The sequence below is a fragment of the Apus apus genome, chromosome 7 (assembly GCF_020740795.1).
Source record: "Apus apus isolate bApuApu2 chromosome 7, bApuApu2.pri.cur, whole genome shotgun sequence".
NCBI classification, from domain to species: Eukaryota; Metazoa; Chordata; class Aves; order Apodiformes; family Apodidae; genus Apus; species Apus apus.
This window is the reverse complement of record NC_067288.1, coordinates 15,515,412-15,540,239: the sequence shown is the minus strand read 5'-3', so window position 1 is coordinate 15,540,239 and position 24,828 is coordinate 15,515,412. Positions and strand designations below refer to the sequence as shown.

Below are 24,828 nucleotides of genomic sequence, written 5' to 3'. Positions count from 1 at the left end.
AGCAATGAAAAACCCCACAATAACTGTCAGTGTGAATACAGCATGTCATATTGAGTTTCCCCATAACCTCTAAAATGTGTATGTAGCACTGTTTGCAACAGATGTGCCTCATCAGCATTAGCCTATCAAGCTTTCCAGGTTTGTCCTGGCTTCTCATATAATCCCTTCTATGAAAAAGATTTTCTGCTGGCAATCACTGTCAAAAGTAGGTTCCTCCTGACCCTATCCTCATTAACTAGAACTGAGATAGTTTAGTTTCCACCACAGAAAGATAATCAATTGCAAAAACATTGCAAAAATATGACAGATCATATCTCAGCATTTCTTTATTCCCTGTCTGCAGTATTTTTTTCCAGCTCTTTGTCCACAAGCAGCAGAAAAGAAGTGGTTGATGTGGCAAATGGGAACACCACTATTAACAGTCTCTGTAAATAACAGATCATTTTAATAACTTATGGAAAGTTCACCTTGCTCTTCCATCACTGTAGTTGCAACAATAATCCTATTTTAAAGCTTACTTAATTGGTAATTCTGGAGCTCCTTAAAATTTCACCCAGAGTATCTAATGCCAGCTACTTTCAGTAATAAAAACGTGTAATTAAATTGCAATTCTTACACTGTTAATATTACGAGCATAATTTCAACTACGATGGGTTATTCAAATGCCTTTGCAAACACAATGAACAGTACTTAATGAAAACAAGTCACTGTTTCTTACTTGTATGTCTAAAGGTCTTTTGTAATCATTTGTTGATTTAGCCAATGGTCATTTTGTTAAAATAGCAGATGTCAGTCAAATGTCTGAAAGGAGCAAGTGAAGGAAACAATAGCTAGCCAGAGCAGCTCAATTATGCTTGGTATGTTAATTCATCTCTTTGTTCCATCTTATATGTTCAGACCTTTGATGAAACAAAAATATTACCTCATTAAAGCACCTGGACAAAATAGGAAAGAAGAAATGAAAACTAATCAAGTCTAAAACAGTGGGTCCTGTTAACATGAGGGCTGTGATTTAGCCCCAGCTGGTAAATAAACACCAGACAGCTGCTCACTCACTCTCCACTCCATGGTTGGATGGGAAGGAGAATTGGAAGGGTAAAAGTGAGAAAAACTTGTGGGTTGAGATAAAAACAGTTTAATAATTAAAAATAAATATTGATAATAAGGAAAGAAAAGAGGAATCAAAGCAAGAGGAAAATAAAACTCAAGAAAAACAAGTGACACAAGTGAAAACAATTACTCATCACCAACAGAGGTATGCCCAGCCAGTCCCCAAGCAGCAGGTCCCCCATAAGCCTCCCTCCCAGTTTTATTGCTCAGCGTGACCTCCTAGGGTATGAAATATCCCTTTGGTCATTTGGGGCCAGCTGTCCCAGCTGTGTCCTCTCCCAACTTCTTATGCACTTCAGGCCACTCACTGGCAGGGTGGTGTGAGGAGCAGAAAAGGCCTTCACTCTGTCAGCACTGCTCAGCAGTAACTAAAACTTGTGTGCTATCAACACTATTTTCAGCACAAATCCTAAACATAGACCCATACAGCTACTGTGAAGAAATTTAACTCTATCCCAGCTAAAGCCAGTACAAACATTGGCCACTTGATTGTCCCAACTCAAATTTGGTGCATTAGCAGGTGAGTTATTTGCATACTAATGATATTTTTGAAAGTCACACATCACAAAGGGAAAATTATTTTGCTATAGTTTTTTTTTTTTTTATTTCCTCCTCAGCACTGAATATAATTTTTCTTTCAGGCATATTCTAGACTGATTTTACAGAGGGTGTCCCATTTGCCAGTAACAGTAATATAAGCATGTTACATCAAGTCCTTTGAAAGCAGTGAGGCACTTTTAATTTTTTTAAATAGAGCAATGAAAACAATGTAAAGAGAAGTGAACAGAAGAACCTTAATACATTACAACTCATCTATCTTAGGAAAATCTTAGATTGCAGAAATAGGGTGTTAAAATACACGAAGAACTGTGCTTTGTAGCTGTCATCTTCAAGAGAAGTATGATGCAATGATCTTTAAAAGTTTTCATATATAACAATGATGAAAATAGTATTACCTGTGTAAGGTTTAATTGCATTGAGAAGCACCTGTTTCAAGAGCAAGAAACCAAAATTCAAATATTTTATTATCATTTCAGAGGCTTAAGAAATTAGAAAATGTTGATTCACATAATCATACAAATAATTCATAGAAGCCTATGTTTTTACCATATATCTTATGCTAGAAAAATTGGAATAATTTTATAAAAAATTACTTTTCAAATAAGCAGCAGACTATTTTACATTTTCTTTTCCCAAATTATCATACAGCTCAATTCACTGTTGCATTGCTCCCTTAGTGCCTGCAACAGCCCAGCTATCCAGTACAACTTATAAAAATGAATTTTAAAGTCCTTGTAAAATAGAGAATTTCCACATGAAATTCAGCTGAAATTTCAGTTCTTTTAATTACTAAATTGATTTTTCTACACAAAGACTACACACCACCTTAAAAATACCAGCCAACCATCTTCTGGTGAGATCTGGGGAATGGCAGCACAAGACAGCTAACAAAGGGTACTGAAGACCCAGCTGCTGGACTCCTAAAAACCCCAGACCAAGAAGTGCTACTGAAAGAGCCTAGCAGCTGTTCTCACAGTCCAGTTTCTGTACTTTATTTTAGGCCCTGGCCATGGTCACAGGCTGATGGCATTCAGTTAAGATTCAAGCTGTGTGATCATAGATTTGCAAAACCAGCTATTGAATTTGTTCAGGCTTTCCATCGTTAGGTCTGTGGGAAGAATATAGAAACAACATGGAGAACATAACATAGCCTTAAAAAGTTACCTTCTTGAAGTGCTTCTCCTAGAAAGGAATTCTCCATCTTGATCTCTTTTGAGTCCTCTATCAACTGAGCTTTAAACAAAGTTAGTTGAGCTTCAAAGCACAGTATTAGACCCATCTTCATGCTCCACCTAGACCTAAAGAGTTTGAAATATGTTTGGTGTGAAGTTACCAGTGTTGTGAACATGGTAACAAAAAGGATGACAGAATCAATTATATCACTGTACATCTGATTGTGAAGGAGCCTCTGAAGTAAAGTCTTCTATTTTGCTTTGCAGATTCATCCATATAATAAACAAATAGGCAGACATGAGTAAATAGATTTCCCATTCTAAATGTGATTTTTCTAATTTTATTGAGAACTGAATATTTTCAGTCAAATAGTAATTATGCAACTTAGCACTTCTCAATCTTGCCTCTCGTTTAAGCACTGCATTGATTTAACAACTGCTTTATCTAAACTGATGCAATTTGTTCATGGACAGTTGTGGTAGGTAACTACATACGTAGAAATCCACTGAAATTATCTAATGAGGCGTATCTTAATTTTCCTTCACTGCAGGCTATTGGGTTTCACAAACCATGATGACTAAGTCTCACCCCTACTTCCTATACTATCTCTACCAAAACCACCTCCCACTTTTTTCTGTTAAGTTTTAAAATACACCTATCATCTGTTTACTTCACACAGTCCTACAAATGTTTGTCTTGCAGTAAAAGAAATTAATCCCTTTTTAAATTTTTTTAGGAAAAAAAGTATATGGAGACATTCAAGGTCGGCTTGATGGGGCTCTGAGCAATCTGTTCTGGTGTGAGATGTCCTTGCTTATTGTAGAAGGGTTGGACTAGTTGGCCTTTAGAGGTCCCTTCCAACCCAAGACATTCTATGATTCGATGAATCTATGATTTTGAAAAGACTGAAAATAACCTGAGTTGCATTACATGCCTGTCAGTAAATCACTGTTTTAACTCCTCAGCAGGTGGCAGCACAACTTATTTACAGTGTCATATTAATTCTGTACTGTATTAAGTAATTTATACTTAAATTTGCAATAAACCCCACGACTATTACATAATTACAGTGGATGGAAGAGTTAGTAAGAAGAATCAGGCTGTCTGTTTATTCCAGTTCTTCAGGATTACTTCAGCTGCATCTAGTGTGCTGTCTTTCTGCAAAACAAGGATTATCACTATTACTGCAAGTATGGAGTTCTGGAAAGTCATGATTATACCATCCTAAATCAGTATTTGGCAGTTTCACTTCTACATCCTGTAAATATCTATCAGTCAGTTTTCATTAGCAGCTATACACAGAAATCTAGACTACACAAATAATTCAATGCTGATTCCATGCAAATATTTATTAGATATATTTATTAGATATATTTAAAAGGTAACATTTTCTAGCATTCATACAATCAAATTTAATAAAATCAATACTTATTATATAAATGTCTGGCATTTATGCAGTTAGGTACTTGGCAGCTCTATATTGGAGACATATAGAGCTAACATAGTTTCCTAACCTTTATGTGTACATTTGGGATTTTTATATCTCCATGCAACCAAGTTATGCTGTGAACTACTTAAACATAATCCCTCTAAAGATGTCCACTGGCCAGTCGTGTGGCTTGGCTACAAACTGGTGAGTCACACAAGTAGTCTTTAACTTGACATGATTAGTGCTGTTCACCCCGGACAAGCCACATTTGCAACCAGCAAATTTCATTCTGGTTGTTACCGGCCCAGTTTATACCTCATGAAAAAAATAAGTAACACAAGCAGAAACTCCCCTTAATTAGTGGTTCAAGCTAAGGCTCCCAGCTTCATATTAAAACAGTGAAGGAGCAGCACATGTTCCATTATGCTATCCCTGCTACAGAACCATCAGGAAACATGTTAGGGCTGTGGGCTTGTCAGAGTGTATGTACCTGACCCCAAAGTCTTTCACTCTTTTCAAGAACAGACTCAACAGAAGGAAGAATATGCTCACAAAATCGCAGAATTCAGCCAGTTCACAAAGAACTTGCTTTCTTTTGTGATCTGAAGCTCGGGTGAATCCTTATATATTTTCAGGCAAGTGGGCTAAACGTGAAGGTGACTTCTTTATTGGTTCTCTTATTGGAAACTGAATGGGCATGGGATATGCCACTGCTATATACTTATTCTCTGCTCTGAATTCTATCATTCACCTTAATTGATAGCATATCTATGTCATTAATTTTCACTGTCACCACTGGTCAAGAATGTTTTTAAAAATCAAGAGAGTAAGCTAAAAAAGGCCTACCCACCCAATTGTTTTCTCCCAGTTGCCTTTCTTTGCCATGCCACCCACATTTATGGGTTACAGTCCTTCAGAAAAAGACAATTTAAGCTACCTTATGCTGAATTTTACACCAAACTAACTTTCTGCTCCTAAAACCAACCAACTCAGGAGATCCTGGACAAAATGTAATAATCAGTCACCTGCAGATTTTTGTACTGTGTTCATATTATGGAGTCCTAAGTCTTCCCAGGACATAAATTTACCTTAATGAAGCAAAAACGTATGTATTTTTCAAACTGTCTTTTTGTCTCAGGACCACAGAATGCTGAAAGGGGAATTGCTGACAGCTTCTGAAACATAAAAGAGAAATATTATTTGCTTATTTTATATATGTATAAAAATATCTGTTTTAAGCATGGTGATTTTACTGCTCCACTTCTACAATTCTCCCATCATGAGAGGGAAAGACACACTTCAGTTTTGTATGTACTAGGTAGACTAAACTAAATTCAAATTACTTTTCTTAGGCAAAACATTTCGAAAGGTACTTTTTTATAACTAGCATTTAAGCATGCTGAATAAAAAGTGCTGGGATGTAAATCAAACCTACAAGCTACATGATAAGCATATTTAGCAATATTAGCAGTTACTATAAACACCAAATAATATTTTGAATTTAATATGTCTACTACATTATTTACTAAGAACTGCTACATTATTTACTACATTATTTACTAAGTTGCACTGCTGTTGCTTCCAATAGAAAAGCATTTCTAAAACTATGTATGTCTAGGACACCTTACCTTAGATGTTATCATCCATTTAACAAATTTATAATCATAAGGTTGTTTCTCATCTACACCAGAGAGATCCACATCTAAAAAAAAAATAAATTAAAACAAACATGTTGTAAGATTCTAGGACTCTATTAGGAAGGTATTCATTAACAAAACTTCATTAGAGTTAATACTTAGGCTTTTTATTTTAAAATATAATTTAAAATTATACTATCACAATTAAAACAAATCTACAAATGTAACCTTTGCATTCTGACCTGAGCATTTCTTTCTATTCAGACATGTAGCTTGGAAGAAAGCCGTGCAGTACTCCAAGAAGTCCTCACATCTGGGTTACTGAGAAATTGGGACTGTGGAGGGTACTGAAGAGTGTGTTGGTTGCAGGGACAGCAATAACCACTGCAACTGCAGTTTTCTCATCTGTGAAACTGGGATATCTAAAACTTTCTGACACATGGTAGCACTGTCGGGTCCAGCTGTGTTTAAATATTTCTGTGTAAATGACAAGTGCCACTAGGACCAGTTAATTAAAAATGTGGAACCAGATAATGTTCCCCTGTGGGAATTTTTCCTCTGAAGTTACCACACCTGAATTTCCAGGTTTCATAAACACTTGTAGTATTTCACAGTGTTTATAAATCAGAATTCCTCAAAGAGCCTTCAGTGTATGACTTCAGATTAAGAACAAACAAACAAACAAACAGAAAGGAGAAATGGTACAAACTCAGGATATTAAGCCAGGTGCCTGACTCTCAAAACTTTAATTGTATACCTTTTGAAAACAGAATTTTTATTCACCTCTATCCTCCCTAAAACCTCGCCAAAGCCTTGCACAACACAGACAATAGTTAGGATCACAAACAAAAGGCTTTGCTGAAGCTTATAAAATCTACCTTCCAGGCTAAGGTCAAACCAAAAACTTCAGTCCCAATTAGTACTTATGACAACCTTATGCAAACATGAAATGAGAATATAGTTTAAAATGAAATTTGCATTTTCAGCTTAACTATGATGTTTGCTTTCCACACCCTTTTAAATAAACTTCATACTAACTTAATGTAGAAACATCAACAATCATGAAGTATCCTCCATCTGGAATGACAGGCTTTAGTCCAGCCTCTTGAAGCAGCTGAGCCATGCGATCACGCTTGCTTTCCAGCTCTTGAGACAGTGAGTAAAAATAGCAGTCTGGGTCATCCATGCGTTTATAGTCTATCCAAAATGCTTGTGCCAAAGCCTCCTGGAAACATAATCAATGTTGAAAGTACTCATGGATACTCAGTCAACTCACAGACACTCACACACTTCCTAGTTAATTAATGTGGATTTTTCTTTGCTTCTGGCCCTTACTAAGCAAATTACCATACATAAATTACACAAGCTACATCCAAGAGTGTAATTTATTTGTTACTTTGTGCTGTGGCAACACCCAGAGCCCCAATCCTTTCCTAGGCATTAGTTATGTACAGAAATCACAGTCCTTGACACAAGGGTTTACAATCTGAATTGAAGTCAAGTTTACATTATTGATACTAATGAATCATAGAATACTAGAAACTGGTAGACAGAGATATTGCTGGATAAAAGACCTTACTGCAACAACTTTTATTTGTATATGCTAGAAAGCCAACAAGATTGTAATGTTTTGTGGAAGAAGCAGCAGTTTGTAGGTGAAAGAAAGAATCTGTAATACTGACAGATTTTTTTGTTGTGTTTGTTGTGTTTTTTTTAATGTCTGGTGAGCAGATTGAATTTGCTGCCTCTTCTTGCACCCAAGAAGATATATTTTGACAACTAAAAATTGTTGTGATTATTGTTTTATTATAGTGAGCCCTACAGTTTTGCTACACCAGAAAATCACCTCCTCTGCCCCATCTGTACCTACCTGTAAGGGTGTTGGGCAAGTATACAGTGTATTTTGGTGAACAACTTGCAAATGCTTAATCAGGTTCTGGGGGCCAATAGACCAACCAAGCTAAGGGAAGAAAGCATGCAAATATTATAGTTAAAGCAACAGTGTTACTAAAAATTGGCTAATTTTAATTATTTGTTACTGTCCCAAGTTTTTCTGTTTTAACAGTTGGTAGTGAATTTGTTTTGATAAAGAATTCAGAAAAGAGGTGGTCTATACAAAGTCTGCTGAATTATGCCCTTAAGAATATTCTAGATTTGAGACAACAGTTTCTTTCTTTACCCCATCTCTCATAGGGTCCTGTGCAAACTATTAACTTTCATATAACAAGGGTTAGAAATAAAACAGCATTTATTAGGAATGTTATTCCTGATTGTTTTAGAATCTTTCCATCTCATCAGCTCCTGTGTCAAAGGTGGTTTGAGATTAAACAAAAGCTCACTGCTGCATCACATATGTCATGTTTCAGTTTGAGCACAGGTGATGAAGAATTTAGTTGTCAAATGGTTACATATTTTTGTTTACTGATACATATTTTAAACTCAAGAAAAATATTATAATTAAATATTTTACAGAAATATAAGCCATTCCAAAACTTACCATTATCAGAATCTGAAAACATCACCACAAAACTGGAAAAATAAAATATTATAATGTCCATGTTTTCTCCAGTAATCTTGACTGGGTTTGAACAAATCATACTCTATTTTTTTAGGGTTATTTTCTCATGAGAGCTTATTAATCAAGACACAAGAGAATTAAAACACGACATTCAAGATAGGTAATTGCTCCAACTGAATGCTATTTTCATGTTTTGGAGACATGGAGATTTGCCAGAAGCTTTCAAAAGACAGGTCATCAAAACAGAGACTTGGTAACTGTAATAAATGCATTCTGTTATTTATATAACAGAACTCTTTTATATTGGATCTTCTTACCTTCCAGCCAGTTACACTATATGTTTTTCCAGCACTTCCTATAGTTATTGTTCTTTCCCACATACCTGGCAACGTAGCTGTATATAAAATAAAATTAATTTGGTACAGGTGCACTCACATATTCCATGTAGTTAGAAAAACTGTACTGCCCCTCAGAGCTATATGTTGATATAGCATTGCAGCATATTAAGGAAGCAATGAGAACATTCTAAAATTATAGCAATTATAAAAAATGAGAAAGGATATATGGGCCAATGGTTTTTGGCATGAAAATAAGGTAAGGATTAATGAAAGGAGAAGGAAGAGGCAGAAAATGAGAGGTAGTTTGTGAAAACTACATGTTAGTTATCATCCTCAGTTAAAATGCATAATTATTCATAAGGAAGCTACTATCTAAGAAGTGGCTACCCATTCACCTCAAGACAGCATTGTTTCTGATGCCCAGTAATAGCACCATATACAACATTAACTCAGGCACTGAAAGCTATTTTACCAGAATTGTCCGGTTCAGTGTCACCAGCTGTCTCAGACATCAGAAAAAGAAAATACTTCCTAAGACTTCTTACTCAGAACCAAACAGAACAAGAATCAGAAAACAGTACCTGAGTAAATAAATTACATTTTCTTATACAACTGGAACAGGCCTGGGACTGACTGACAATAGCAGCCAGCTAAGGATGACTGCAAGGATCATGCAAGTGATGCATGGAGGCCTGTCTCTGTATCTGGTAGGAGACAGAAATCCTGTTTCCTTTCTAATGAGATGACAAAGCAAAAGTCTCTTCCTGTAGTTTGCAATTTTTTTTCTGTACACTGCTTCAGGGGAGCTCTATTTGGACTCTTTAACTTAATTAATTTTCAACAGAAACAGATAGATCAGGACAGTTACATCTGAGACACAAAGTTAGACAAGGTCACACCACTACTGCAATTGCAGTGGTAAACAACATCCAGCCCCACCACATTTGTACAGTAGAACCACTAACAATGACTCTGTCAACTTTTAAATCCCCTCTCAAGGGAGACAAATGAACAAAGATTTTCCAAATAAACCCACTGAATTTCATAAGGAAGTTTTCACAGCAGTTATCTGCATTAGATATGGTATAAGTCTTTGCAGTTATTTGAAAACATGTATTGTATTGGTTTTGAGCAGACTTGCCAAGAAGAGAAACAGAAGATCAGGAAAAACCCTCATATTTCTGCTAGCCCACCCATATTTACTCAACTGATGTGACCTTGAAAACAAAAAGTTAGTCTGAACAGATGCTTCTTCTAGCTAGCTAGGTCAAGAGTATAGATCACTTACTGAAGGCAACCGAAGTAGCTCTCACAGACTGCAAAAAATTGAATTCCAAAGCTAATGCCCTCTATCTAGCAAGACTATTTTGCCACATAGTCATAGGAATTCAACCTTGGAGATGGAATGTAACAGCATTTCAAACAATAGCAGCAGCAAAAGTGCACAGAAGAAGCATCTCTATTGCTCTTGCAAGCATCAAGTTTTAAATACAAAGGGAAATTCCTCCATGCCATACAGCAACATCATTATATGACACCATAAACTGACTACAATTTAATTAAGTCCAAACTAACACAGATAATAAGCCTGTTACCTGGGATGGCACTTGGCTTGTTAAGAGGCCTGGTCAGAATCCTCAGTTCTGAAAAACAATCTCTAAATCTGCCAGTGCAACCTTAATCATTACTTAGAGGAGGTCCACAGCTTTACAGAAGTCAGATAATGATGAGAAACATGATGAAGTGCTCTACACTAGAGAAAACTGCTTCAGCAACAGCACAAAGACTGTACTCATTTTATGATCCGTGGCTAGCAAACCATGTTAAATTGTATTAAGGAACCACCACCAGAGCCTGTAAATTGGTGCAATATCCATTTTGCAAGTCTCACTAGGTGTCCCTGCATTTGATGGAGCATGTAGAGGTTAACGTGGAAATACAAGAGTCTTTAAATAGTGAAATAACACATCCATTTTATTCTTGTATTATATTTTATAGACTTAAAAAAATAATCTAGGAAGCTCAAGTTCAAAGAGCAGATCTTGTTTCTTTTACTGAAATACTATTATTGTTTCCAGTGTTACCCTGAAGGTTTTTTATAATAATTTTAAAACTAAAGTTAAAGACGTTATCATGGGATCTGTTAGAGAATATGAACCCAAACCAAGCTGACTAACTGTCCAGGCTTTAACTTGCATTATCAGTATATGGTATTTTTACATTTTATGCTAAACTACAGAATGCCTTTTGTTCAACTGAAAATGTTTGGGGTTGAAGCATTAAAACAACACTGATACTAACAAACAATAGTCACTGTCTTAAGAATTCACCAACTGTCCATGAAGACAAGGTGTAGCTGACAACAGGAGTGTTCAGGCCTGCTGCCATTGCAAAGGAAAATGGATTACCTTACACCACCCAGAGATTTTGGCTCATAGGATGGCTATTTTTATGCTATTTGCATGAAACATTTATGAACCTGCTAAGCCCATGAATAAAGCTTTAATTTAACTAATTTTATTTTGCAATTGGGAGAAGATAAGCCACACATACTAGTCACTGTGGTAACCTGTTCTTGTGTGGTGACTCAGATTACTATCACTTGAATGTATTAAAAATATTGCCCCCTTCTTCCCTGTCTGAAGGTCTTTGAGAAGGTATAACAAGGCATCAGAACTGCCATGAAATTAGGCCACTTCCATAGCCTGTGCATGCCCAATACTATCAATATACTACAGCAGATCAGCAACTGCATAGCTGAGCTATATATTGCAAGATCATTTAGATATAAGTTCCTTTTTATTATTTATAAGATTCTGTTTTACAATGATGTAGCCACCACTAATGGAAAGTGTCATTTATTGCTTCTCTACAGATAAGGAACTGAAGCATAAAAGCAAAGTGATTCAGCATTCAACCAGTGGTAAAGCCAGGAAAAAAGCTAAGCTTTTTCATGTCTGTTTAGACCTCTTAATTTCATTGTTTAATCTCAACTAGATGTCTCTGTTCCACATGAGGTAAATGTGCCTTCATTATGACATTAAGTACCTCATAACAGATAGTTCATGCAAGATGCTACCATCAGAAACAGAAAGTCTGTGCATGTAAGAAGGAAGTTACAGACTTTAGCCAGCTCTAATACATCAGCAGACCCAAACCAAGACCACCATGCTATGAACTATTACAGAAATGCTTAGCTGTAGCTTTACAGGATTGGGGAAAGAGTTAAGTAATCTGCACTACATTCACTTGTACTGAGATAGTGGGAGCAATTCCACTAACTTAGTGAAATTTGAATCAAGAAGAAAAACAAGAGGAACAGTGCCAAACATAACATCATACTTGGTTTTCTAGTTTGTTCTTGCAATGGTGCCTTACCCCTGTAGCAATACTGCTAACCTTTAGACCTTTTTTTTTTTAATAAGTAGTGGAGCAAAAGTAATTGTGTTCCTCATTATGCATTCCCCACACTGATTCTCTCTACAATACTTTGAGAAGGAACTTTTCATCCTTGTTCCTTCTATGACATCCTCAGCAAAGCACAGTCTAGTATACCTACAATAACAGCAGTTATACTTGTCATAGTTAGCAAAGTAACTGAATAAGGATGGGATATTCAGAGAATCATAACTGATTTATGAGAATCAGTCCCACTGATTTCTGTGGATATCTGCTCCAAAGTACCTAAGAGCTTTTGGAAATTCTATTTGGAAAGTATTCTTTAAAATATTTTTCAGAAAAGGGAGGGTGTCTCCTCCTTAGAGTCTAAAAATTGTAAAATAGTCAAAGCTTGAACTCTTTCTAACAACCATTATCTCTTGAGAGACATGTTCACTACATCATTCCACAACCAGTTCTAAGATGCCACAAAAAAATCAGTACCTATTTTGATGTGTTTATTTCCTTTGTACACCAGCCATTCATACACCTCATCACTGATGCACAGGGTATCATGTTTAATACAGAGATCAGCTATTACCTGGAGCTCTTCTCTGGTAAACACCTGGGAGACAAGAAAGTAAGGGACAATGCATTAATCATAATATTTAAGGCATACTCTGACATTACAGTAGTATTAAAGTAGGACTCTTACCTTGCCTGTCGGGTTGTGTGGGGTATTCAGAATAATCGCTTTTGTTTTGGAATTGAATTTATTTGCAAGTTCAGCAGGATCTAAGATCCAATTAGCACTAGATGCAGAGTTTCCATCCTTCTTCTAAAAACAAACAAACAATGTATGCATTACTTGAATACAACATTTTGCAGCTAAACAGAGATGCCCAACTTACCACTCAGACACTGATAACTATACTCAACCACCTATCCCATCTGCCCTGCTCCCCTGGGAGAAGGCACTTCTAGGAACAGGAAAGGAGGCTAAGAGCAGGGTAAATTATTATGACAGTGGTGATCACCTCCTGGCCACTGTCTGTCTTAAAGCCACCCAGATACTAGAACAAGTGTGTGCATGCTTAGCTGGAAAGATTGATTACCACTGGAGAGATTCAAGATCTTTTTCTCCTCCTTGTCCATATCAAAATGGTCAAACAGTTAAAAACCTGCACCACTGAGGCTCTGGACGTATTACACAAGGACAAGAGAAATGTGGGCCAGTTGCTGGAGAGAACAAAGGTCATGGCCACACTAACTTTCTGACACCTGCACATTACTAGGATTTGGTCAGACTGAAAATAAGTGCACGAAACAGAAAATACTTGGAGGAAACCTGTCCTTCAAAACATCCCTAAAAGCCCAGAAGAACAGTCTCACCTACTCCCACTGCAGTGCTGGAGGTTTTGTCAGTCAGTGTTGTTCTAATTTCATGGTATCCATGCCACAGTCCTGCCTGAAGAGCCCCTCAGCCCTGTGCAAGGCTGCCATTCACCCCAGGCAACAGGAACAGGATCAACACTTTGCATCCTAAACAGTCCTTGCAAGCTGCCAGCATAATGCCAACAGTACCAATTTGAAAATTAATCTAATTAATACTAAAATGATTCCATTTTACCAGTAAACGAAACAGTAATTCTTGTATATATAGCAAATATATCTACTGTATGATTGCTCTTTATTTAATAAGCAGATTTTGCAAAATAAATTATATTCTGTCATTACAGGAGTTGCTGAAGGGATCAGAAACCAAATCTTTTGAAAACCAGCAGATACAGAAATTGTGCTGATACATAATTTTCCTTCCCTTTTTTGCACTGAAAACATTTTCTGATGACATCCAAAAAAGGAATTTTGATCACCTTTCAGAACACACAAATTAAATAAGAAACACTATTCCATCTCTTCCAACACTATTACAATATGCTATCTGTTTTGGATTATTGTCTTAGAGTTAACACTACAGTAATCTACCTCATTTTTATATAATTGGATACTATGAAAAACTATACAGAAAAGCCTCGCCTAGAGGGATGTTCATCAAACTGTGTTGAGCATGGATGAGAAACTTTATATGAAAAATAAATTTTAAAAAGCTACTCACATATCTCAGTGGGATAAAAACAGGCTTTGCACCCGCCATCCTTACCATTGGCTCATAACAGTCATAAAATGGCTCTATTATTATGACCTGAAATTACAATAATCAGTATCAGAAACAGAGAATTCACTGTGCATGATACCATCAGATTTCCTGATTTACTTTGGTGCCATAACTTGATAATGTTTCTGGCACCCCATCCTGATCCAACATCGCAGAATGTTCCTCCTTTCAGTACAGGGCATAACAATGCCCTCAATCTAAGTATGATAACCATTACTCCTTTTTGACAACCCACATAAGCTGTTATTCTGTAGTTACACATTACAACTATTAAGATACAGTATTAGGAATGCTTGGCTTCTGTGGAGATTTGAAGGTGCAAGGCAAAGATGGGAGATACCAACAAGCAAATTGTTGAACCACAGCACAAGTGCCCTAATTCTGTCCATGAAATTCCATGATTTCCAAGTATCTAGAAATCCCAGAAGAATGGCTTACATCCTCAAATTTAACCAGAAGAACATTTTCAGGAAGAAAAAGAGGACAAATTAAAGGAAAATCGTGTAGAGGCTAGATAACAGGAAAACAAACAAAAAAAATACAAACCCAAAAGCTAATAGCAGAGAACTGTTAGAAAAAAAAAAGAGAAGTGGGTATCAGAGCAATGGAAAAGGAAGATACAGAGAACAATACACTATACAAATGAAATCAACAAAATGCTTAAAGCGAAATGCATGACAAAGTTCTTGTCCACTCCAGATACAACCAAATATTCCCCCCAAATTACTTTTAATATCACTGTCAAAAAGGAAGATAACTGTAGTGAAGGAATTAATCATCAGAGCTAGTCTAATAAATTAACAATGCTTTCTTTAAGGGACTCTTCTGCTACCTATGCTACTACATGCAATGGTCCAAAACAGAATTTGATGCACAAAGGTTATTATTCAAACATCAACAATACCTCATGCCACCCTTAGTCTTCTGCAGCAGACAACAGCCCACAAGTTTTCTCAAATAAGAAATCAGTGTGTACAGTGCCACTTAACAGTAATATTGATAAAGAAACTGCCACAGGTACCATAAAGAATGCAATAAAGGGGTTTGTAAGTTGGTGAATGATAGGAAGACATCCAAAGAATAGTCTCCTGATCACAACTTCTGAAACTGTAAGCCAGATGTGCAACTGCAACAGATCAAATTAATGGAAAACAGAAAGAAGCCCCAACATTAACTTATAAATATAAGCGGACGAATAAAAAAACAGGCAAATTCTTATTTCAGTGAGTATACGTGAATATTTAGAATAAAAACTTACTTCATCTCCCTCTTCAATTAATGCCTGTATTGTACTAAAGAGAGATCCATAAGCTCCCACAGTCACCAGGATATCTGTGAGAGGATCAATCTTTCTTCCACAAACTCTCTCATACACCTGAGACAAGGCTTTCACCAGTGACGGATGTCCCTGTTTAAAGCAAACAAACAGAACTGACTGGTGTTTTCCTGACAGTGTACGAAGCGCATGTTTGGGGTTTTTTTTCCCCCCCTCATCTATCAAATAATACATTTTGAAATAAAAAAAAATATGAGATGAGCCCTCAGTGTTAATGGCTGTTAACAGTTAGCATGGTTTTAAGTTTTTGCACATTTGGGAAGAAATGTGGTTCCAATTTATTTGCACCTATTAGGAAATTATTTTTGTATATCTGATGCTTTTTAATTTCTATCTTACTACCACTTGTCAGGATAGGTCCAGGTAGCCTTTAGCAGAGCTAGGACAAGAGACAGAAGGAGAGAAGGTGCCCTCTGACATCACCCTCATCCCTTTAGAGTCTCCTTCCTGCCTGCCCATATTTCCATCTGAAGCTGCTTTTGTTTTTTTATCTTTCAACTAAAACATATTTGGTTCAAGGGAATTCTTTTTATTCCATTTATATACTGTTGATAAACAGCACCTATGACTGTAGGAATCATTACATGGTGGTTAATGTACTCTTCTCAAATGTGCAAAGAACAAGAAAACAAGCATTCAACAAAGATCATATAGAATACGAAAATAAGAAGACAATTCTGCCTATTCAAAAAAACTACAGGTTTCCTGCTGCAAAAAATATTTTTGAATACTTAGTAGAAATAGAACACAGCTCAGTGACAAAATTCAACTATGTAACAAAAATTCTTCTCTAAAATATTTAACACTGTAGCTCTACACACAAGGCATAAGATCACAAACCCTTCTGTAAACAAGAGCATTACCATAAATTAAGGCTTACAAGTAATTGCTGATTCAAATTACAGCCATTTCCAGCCATGAGTGTGTCAGCTAGACAGGAATGCTGTACCACCCAAGTCACATTCAGTCACTACACAGGCCCTACAGTCAAGGAGGGGACCAAGCACCACAGAGGGCTGAGACAATATCTCCATTATCAGATGGACATGCATCATTCATACTCATCCCTTCCACATTTGCTACCCCAAATACTTGTGCTCAAAAACCTTAGAAGTGCAGAAGATGTGCAAAAGCTAGAAGATGGGAATGTTGGGAAAAAAAATTAATTACTATCTACAGTAAAATATATCTACAAATGTTCATAATTCTCATAGGAATTATCAAGCTACTTGTAAATAAAGAACAAAGTGACAGAAATAAATAGTGAATACTGGGAATTTAATATTTATGCTGGATTTGCAAATTGGCTTAGAGAATCAATCTGTGAATATTTGCTCTAAAGCAGACCGTAGCCCACTCTCTGTAACCTTTCCCCCTATGCCCAAGCTCCTCCAAAAACTTGTCTTCTCAGTAAGCAAAGACTTTTCAGGTACCTTGTCGTGGCTGAATGAACATTCTCATGCTTAGCCCAGAAATTCAATGAAGCCCAGTCATCTTTTGTGTGTGTCCAACAGTAAATAATTGCTTTCCACTTTCCAGTTCATGTATATATATAGAGAGAGAGTTTTTAAAATATATAAAAAGACATATATATACATTTGTACTTGCAGAGAGTCTTTGTACACAGCTATAGGTGACTAAACAAAATGACCCAAGGAGGGATGGAATGAGACTACATTCACTGAGGATATATTTTTTTATTATTTCTGTTCTTGTCAGGACCCTGAGTGCCCTAATAGGCCTTAATGGCCCTGTCCAACCTCACCCAGGGCCTCTACTCAGAATTGTGCCCCTGACTGAGTGGCTTCATTTAAGTGACGTGCAGTAGGGTTGCTGGTCTGCAATTCAGTTACAGCCATGCCTGTACCTGGCCACAGACCCTGTTGAACCTGGCCTGTACCTGCAGGTTGATTCTGTGGCTTGCCTTGCCTTGTCACCCTGGATCACTGGGTTTAGCCTAACTGTGATTAGCACTGCTGGGCCTGACTTGTGGATTGACTTCCTGGCTTGACCACAGGCCCACCTCATGACCACAAGCTCACCTGGTGAGCTGTGCTGACCTCAGCCACTGTCTCTGGGCCTGTCTTGCTCAGGTACTGTGAAACTGGGCAGGTAAGGCCTTTGTTCTGCTCACTGTGACAGCTTCTGTGATGGGGAGAGATGGCCACTGCTGCTTCCCATCTGTTCTAACACATGTAGATTCTCAGAAAACAGGCAAAAAATTATGTCAGAATATAGACACAATAATGCCACAACTACCAGAACAACTCTTGGCCTACCAGTCTATACAATGTTTTTTTTCCTCACTGTTGCATAACCTGGTCATCTAAAAAAATGTTAGAGAAGACTGCCTAGGGCCTTACAGCAATCCTAACACATTATTCTCAGTTGGACAATATGGTTTATCTTTACCACAAAATCTAAGAAAGACAAAACAAACAAGGAAGTGGTCATAATAAAACAGCCATAGTCCATTTGAATATCCTGCCTTGGACAATGATAAATGCTACACTCACACCCAACTCAAGAAACAAGCTCTACAAACCAGCTTACAGAATGGGCAGTGATTATCTTCCAGGGGCAAAAACCTACTGTTTACATCTCTTCCTAATCTCCCCATTAAGTATTTTTTTCTCATTCTACCATTATCCTATCTGATTCATGTTTACACTGACCAAAACTGGAGGTAAACGCGTAATTTACGCTCTTTAAACTGGGAATTGGCTCTTCCCACATGTGCTCTACCATTTTGCTCTCACTGAAGGCTTCTGCCTTAAAGAAACCTACACAGAGGATGTTCATTAATAACAGATAAGGCTACTAGATCAACTCAACTTGGGACATAACAGTATGATCTACAGATAAAACTAATTTAAAGCAAAGACAATTTTTTCCCCTGTGGCATGTTCTCCACTGAACTTGGGTCCTCAAGTTTCACAGTACTTACAAAGCCTCGTGTGTACTGGTTCAGTCTGTCAACTGCTGCTGCCTTTGCCAGCTCTTCTTTGACATAGGTGGGAGGGGATATATCAGGAAGGCCTTGACCAAGATTAACAATTGAAGGATCTGCTGCCACTTTTGTAAATTCAACCCTAAAGGGAAAAAAATCTTAAAGTTAGCATACCAGATAAAATTCTCTTTTCCTTCATTAGCATTAAACAACAAAAAAAATTATTTCACTTTGCCAAATTCTCAGCAGGGAACAGGTTATAGTAAAGTGCTCACATGGAGAGGTGGGAACTGGGCAAGGGTGAGTAACCACAAGAGTCAGAAGAGTCAATAAAAGGTTGACTTTCTGCATCCACAGAATAAGTTTTCTGCCAGCAGAACTGTGCTCAGATATGCAAACACATAAACACAGTAACTCTGGATATGTGCAAAAACAAAACACTACCCTCTTTGCAAAATGAAGTAGAGCTAATTAGAACTGTCACATTAAATGATTTAAAGGCTAGATTCTGTCAAGTGAAGGTGGCATTTAAACTATCCAGTCACCTCAGAGTGGTATACATTTTTTGTGTGTGTGATTTTATGCAACTGCCTGTTTCAGGCTATTCATCAACTGTTCCTAGTAGCCAGCCAGATACAAACATCAGAATTCTTGAACAAAATTTTTTTCCTCCCTTGATGGGTAATCTGTCCATTTTACCCTTTCTTCACTATCCAAGTGTTAACAGGATGCAAAGAAAAAAATAAACTAAAATACCAAACAAAACAAAAAATCCACATAGCATCACAGTTCTGTCAAAAATTAATACAAATTGCTAAAAATGAGTTTGAGACTGGATGACCAAAAGACCTTGTGCATATATATACATACAACTAATGTAAGCCCAAAATAGTGTTTTCACCAACTAACAAAATCCAATATTTACCAGTGATGATAATATTGCTTTAATACCCACTTGGTCTAGAAAGCAGTGTATTAAAATAATAAGCTAAATTATAAATACAAGGGCTTTAAAAAGAAATCTGACTCATTTGGTAAACACAAATCAAGTGTAATTGAAATATATTGCTCAACAAAATTAACACTTAAATCTGAAAGTCAGCTACACTACCATGCCCAAGAGTTGTACTTCTTATGTGGTTTCCTAGATGAAGAGAAGACCAGGCCTAATATTTAAAGCTCAGGAATAAGAATTAATTCACACCTTAAACTGAATTTGGTTCATTGTTTCTAATAAGGTGCCAAATACACTTCAGCAGGTATAGAAAGTGCTGTGCACCTTCTTATTGGTGGTAACTGTCAATTTGGAAAGGAAACATAACAGCCAAAGACATTTTCTGACATTTGCAGATATTTTCCCTTTACTTACCACACATTGCTATCAAGGCCTTCAATTCGTCTTGTGTTTTTGTGTCTAAAGGCCATTGTCTGCAAGATCAAAATACAGACAGAAGGGTTTTGTTAAGAAAGACAAAGTACTACATTGTTGGATTCTGTATGACAAACCCTCCTTCATGCTTTCTCAAATATACTGTTGCCAGCTGAATTCAGTAGCTACACAAAATTACAGACATGTTCTTTCATTAAAGCTTCTACAATAGCTTGAATTCAGACAAGAAAATACACAAAAATGTCCTAAATTCTCATTCATCATCATCTAAAGCCACTGGACTTTCAGCAAGGATGGATCAAGGGCATAATTTAGCTCAGTAGCTTTAAAAGATTATGTAAAAGGAAAAAAAAATAGGGTACATACTTTCTTTTTCTCTGCTATGATACTCTTAACAACTTAAAGGCTGTGTTACTTCTAGCACAATTCCTGACCAATCCTATTTGGGAAGTGTGCATTTTCTGTCTACTTTTATTTGTCACATTGATGAGGAAGAGGAAATAGCAAAGACATTTCCTGTTTTCATTCAGACTTTCAGAACTTTAAAGTATTTACTTACAGCACAGCAAAACTACATCAGAACATGTTTTTGCAGTATATTCAGACCTTTAATTAAGGTCTGCATTACCATCACACTCCAAGTTTCAACTTTGAATCAATGGAAATTACTCAGAATATTATGCAGATACATGTTTGCACTCAGCCTGTTTACAGTAATGAAGCTACCATATACATAATGATTTGAAGAATGGAAAGATATAAAATTAAACAGATACTTCTCTGCTCACATGTCTTCTCTACAGATCTGATTCTGAGCTTATCTATGAGACACAAACATCAGACGAACAAAGCACAAGACACTCTTTATTTGTCCTCAGGAAGAAAACCATGAAGTTAACCAGACAGGTGAAGTTGTACTTCTTGACACAGAACAAGGGGGAGTTAAGATCTGTGCTGCATTTATTTAAAAATGCACATACAGTTTAGAAGATTACTCCAATATTACAGTGTATGTCTTGGTAAAGATGCTTAAATGTTTTGCTGTACTATATAAATACAAATAACACAGGTACTACTCACACTGAGCCCCTTCCCAGACATCTCTTTTTCACATGCCAGACTACTTCTAGTACTAAAAGGATTAAATGTCTTACCTTGAGTCTTTCCAGTTAACAATGAGAGTTCTGTATGCTGCCATGGGCAAGTATGTTCCATTGACCAGCTCTTCTTGAAATTGTTTCCATTTGCTAAAAGCTCAAGGCTTACTAACTGCAGGACTTTTATAATTAACTATAATGTAAATCTTACCTGCATTAAATAACTTTCCCTAGCTAAAAATGTATTGACAAGTAAAATAAGCCTACACCTTAGAGCTCTCATTCTACTTTAACAAGCCTTCATATTCATTTTGTCTTCTGCCTTGAAACCAGTTTTAAAACAGTACAGCTGAGCCTGCGTTAGTTCTCAGGCTTTCATATATTCAGTTTACAGTGGGGTTCACGTCCACCTTATTACTTTGAGAAAGCCAACTAATTAAGTGACATTTTAAAATTATACCTAAAGTAACATTCTTTCTTCCAGAAAGGCCATTAGAATTTCTAAAGCTTTTTTTCTTTTAGCCCAGTTATGTCACCACTTGATAACCCTCCATCCATTTCCAGGTGCTAGGACCTCCATGAGTTGTTAAGATCGGTGTTAAGCAAGAGGGGTATGTCCTCATCAAGCTCTAACTCTGACCTCCTGCTTTCCCTAACACTTTCTACAAGGGAAAGCACCTGATAGGAAGTCAGGTGCTGCTTGTATTATCTTTATTCCTAATACAAACCCCATGTGATTAAATTAAATGGCAATGTGTTTAATAATGATAGAAGCAAATACTTTTACTTAGTGCATAATTAAATTGAGGAATTCAATGTAAAAAATCTACAACTGAAGCAAAGACCTTAAGAAAATTAAAAAATAATTAGATTTCAGCACATTTAGTGAGAAAATCCAACTCTATTAAACAGAATATAAATACAGCATATGAAAAACTGACTCAGGCAAAAACTGACCTTCAAAGCAGCATACACAATAAAATAAACTTCTCATATGGGCAAAATATGCTACAATTGTCCAGTATAATGGTTCAAAAATCTGTTTTGAAGGATCTGTCATGTGCTGTGATTGACCTAAGTTACTGACTAGATGAACTTCTGTTTTGACCAGGGAACACTATTTACATTCCAGTGCTCTATATGCAATGCAGAGTATGACCTCCAACCACCTACCATGTTGCAAAGCTCTTTGAGGTACTTATATACCCTTGTTATTGCAGCGTCAAGAAGCACCACTACTCTAATTTCGTTAAAGGAAAATTGATACATAAAGAAATTAATTGTCTTACCAAAAGTCTGTGTGATAAAGCTGTGATGGAAACTGTGACCAATATTTCAAGCTCTAGTGCCCTAAGAACTAGACAATCCTTCTGGCCTGATATATGCTAGATGTGCTATGTGCTAGACTCAAAAGGATACACAATGCAGTAATAAATCAAATTGTTACACCAGTGTGATTAAATACTTGACTGATTCAAATATCTTATTTTGTTCTTCATATTAAATATTTGTATCAATGTAACAAAGACTAAAGAAGACAAAGCTAATACTGGCAACACCGCAAAATTAGCACATCTCTAAAATATGGCATGAAATAGTTTTATCTATGAAGCTGAAGGATTACTTACTGCAGAGGCTGAAAGTTTGATAGATCTGGAAAGCACATCTGTTCGTAGTTGGTATGCTCTAATGCCAAGGCAACAGAAGATTCGTGAAGCAAAAAGCATGCCTGCGTAAGGAATGAATTTCTACACATTACTAAGCAATTTTAAAAGGTAAGATCCTCTTCCCTTCAGTGATTTTGTTTCATTGAATTAAGTTCTAGTAAATTATGACCTATCACATTTGTAAGCATAGAGGATGAAACTTTAACTGACAGGGTTGCAAAATGTTTCTGAATGTTATCTAGAAGGAAGGTTTCCTCTATTTTACAGCCCAGATCTTCTTTTGCTTGAATGACAATTAAAACTAAATGTCATTCAAGGTTCAAAGCCTCTGTTGAAATTATTGTGAAACTATATTCATGTAATAAAAATTTCTATTACAATTGCCAATTCAGACAAAAACAGAGCCCAATTTTTTGAAAGATCCACAGCTTTAAAACCGGTCTCCATTTTCAAGTGTTTCAAATCAGGTATTGTGAAACTGAGATAATTAAGATCACCAGGCACATTGGAGAGGCAGGCCTATGCACTTTATATAACTGTACTAAATTCTGCTACAGTGACTTGGCAAACATCAAATATCTACCGTGGCAGAAAACAGACAGCTAGAAAGGACATTCTGTGTGGAGTAACAGATCATTACCGACTAGAGTGAACAATGCCCTGTTAATCAATAACAATAAGAAGCAAGAGCTGGTACTTCAGGCAAGTTCTTCCAGAATTTAGCAAAGTAAACAGCAATTAAGTCTTTGATACTAGTCAGCAGATACTCTGAAAGACGCAAAAGAAATTTTTTTAAATCCCCTGTAAACACATTTTAAGTTACTTTCAATAACAGCACTTAGCATATTTCACATAATATTTGATAACAAGTAAATGAAATAAAAAGGATTGTGAAATCCTCTACTTCTGTCCCTGTGTATGCTTAATAAAAACTACTTCTGTAAGACACTGATACAATGTTAAAACATGACTATAACAATAGCACTGTTCTCCCAGGGTCAGACCAGAGACAGTATTACCCTTTAAGCACAGTGTCAACATTGGCAGCAGTTAGCACACAAGGACAAACGTAAGTGTCTTTGACAGTTTGATTCTGTAAATATAATCCCTGTTATATTTGTGTTGTGTTTAATATTTGCTGGACATGCAAACCTGGAAAATGCTGTACCTCAGCCAAACTCTGTGAAGCCTTTGAAAGCCTGTCTCTTCGTCTCCGTCTAAGGGGTGAAAGCTTTAGAGAAAGAAAGGGTGCCATCTTACTCAAGTCTCTCCAAAACTTTTTTCTTTTTTTCCTGCCATTGAAAAGTCATAAATGACACATCATACCAAGAGAACTGTTGCTAAAATTACTGGACTCAAGAGAAGTTACATATTCTGATTAAGGGTTCTGAACTTAGTAACTGCTGTATGTGAAGGATTTATTACAGTGGTCAATATTTTGTATTTTTTTTTCCATAACTTACATAGAACAGAATAAACTAACCATGGAGAGGAAAAAAAAAAATAAATCCTGTATGGAACGAGGCAGCAGTGTTTTCCCCTTAGATAGCAGCTCCCCTTAGATAACTTGGCCATGCCGCATGGCACTCATGCGGTCCCGGACGCCTCCTACCCACGCGTATTTCCAACCCGCAGCACCGATTTCGGAAGGGCCAGCAGCTGCCAGGCACCAGCGAACTCCCCGCGCTCGGCAGGTGACCGGCCACAGGCCGCCCCGCACGGCTGCGGCCACCGGGCCCCCGGCTCCTCTGAGGGGCGCGACCACCCGGCCCCCCCTGCTCGGGCCGGGAGCCGGCGAGGCCTGACCCACCTCGCGGCCGCTTCCCCTTCAGGCCCTCGGAAGGCGGCCTGAGGGCAGAGCCGCCACCCCCGGCCTGCACCGCCACAACTCACCGCTCGGCGCCGCCTCCCCGGCCGCCGCGCTCCCGCCCGCGCAGGCAGACGAGGCGCCGCCGGGGCGGAGCTGGGCGCCTGCCCGCCCCGCCCGGCCCGGCCTGCCCCGCCCGCCCCGCCCGGCCCGCCCGGCCCGGCCTGCCCGCCCCGCCCCGCCCGGCCCGGCCCGGCCCGC

At 37.4% G+C, this 24,828-nt stretch overlaps 1 protein-coding gene across 9 annotated transcripts; it reads right to left on the bottom strand.

Annotated features, from left to right (window-relative positions):
• Positions 1–1,826: 1,826 nt before the first annotated feature.
• KYAT3 (kynurenine aminotransferase 3) lies at positions 1,827–24,752 on the bottom strand. 9 transcript variants are annotated; one of them, XR_007890017.1, is made up of 15 exons: positions 23,913–24,006; positions 22,722–22,822; positions 19,976–20,034; positions 18,604–18,748; positions 15,579–15,728; positions 14,261–14,347; positions 12,860–12,982; positions 12,649–12,769; positions 8,746–8,822; positions 7,781–7,870; positions 6,949–7,135; positions 5,902–5,975; positions 5,362–5,448; positions 2,836–4,002; positions 1,827–2,097 (listed from the first exon to the last, which is right to left on the bottom strand). XR_007890017.1 is itself a non-coding variant. In XM_051624608.1 (15 exons), the coding sequence occupies exons 3-15, from the start codon at positions 22,818–22,820 to the stop codon at positions 3,940–3,942; spliced, it is 1,362 nt and encodes a 453-aa protein (XP_051480568.1). In that variant the 5' UTR covers positions 22,821–22,822; positions 23,913–23,991; positions 24,654–24,745; the 3' UTR covers positions 1,827–3,939. The 9 variants fall into 9 exon arrangements, 8 of the variants coding, with proteins under 8 accessions (XP_051480568.1, XP_051480565.1, XP_051480569.1 ...); XM_051624608.1 differs by adding an exon at positions 24,654–24,745 and having other exon boundaries at positions 1,827–4,002; positions 23,913–23,991; XM_051624605.1 differs by adding an exon at positions 24,654–24,745 and having other exon boundaries at positions 1,827–4,002; positions 23,929–23,991.
• Between the last annotated feature and the right edge of the window lie 76 nt (positions 24,753–24,828).

What these genes read in the sequence shown, in the direction of transcription:
- KYAT3 (XM_051624607.1), bottom strand. Translation starts at nt 22,820, where the DNA reads ATGCTTTTTGCTTCACGAATCTTCTGTTGCCTTGGCATTAGAGCATAC. An exon ending in CACACAACCCGACAGGCAAG is followed by an intron (nt 12,770 to 12,859) that starts GTAAGAGTCCTA and finishes CTTGTCTCCCAG; the next exon opens with GTGTTTACCAGAGAAGAGCT. An exon ending in TACGTTTTTGCTTCATTAAG is followed by an intron (nt 4,003 to 5,361) that starts GTAAATTTATGT and finishes CTTGTTTTGCAG; the next exon opens with AAAGACAGCACACTAGATGC.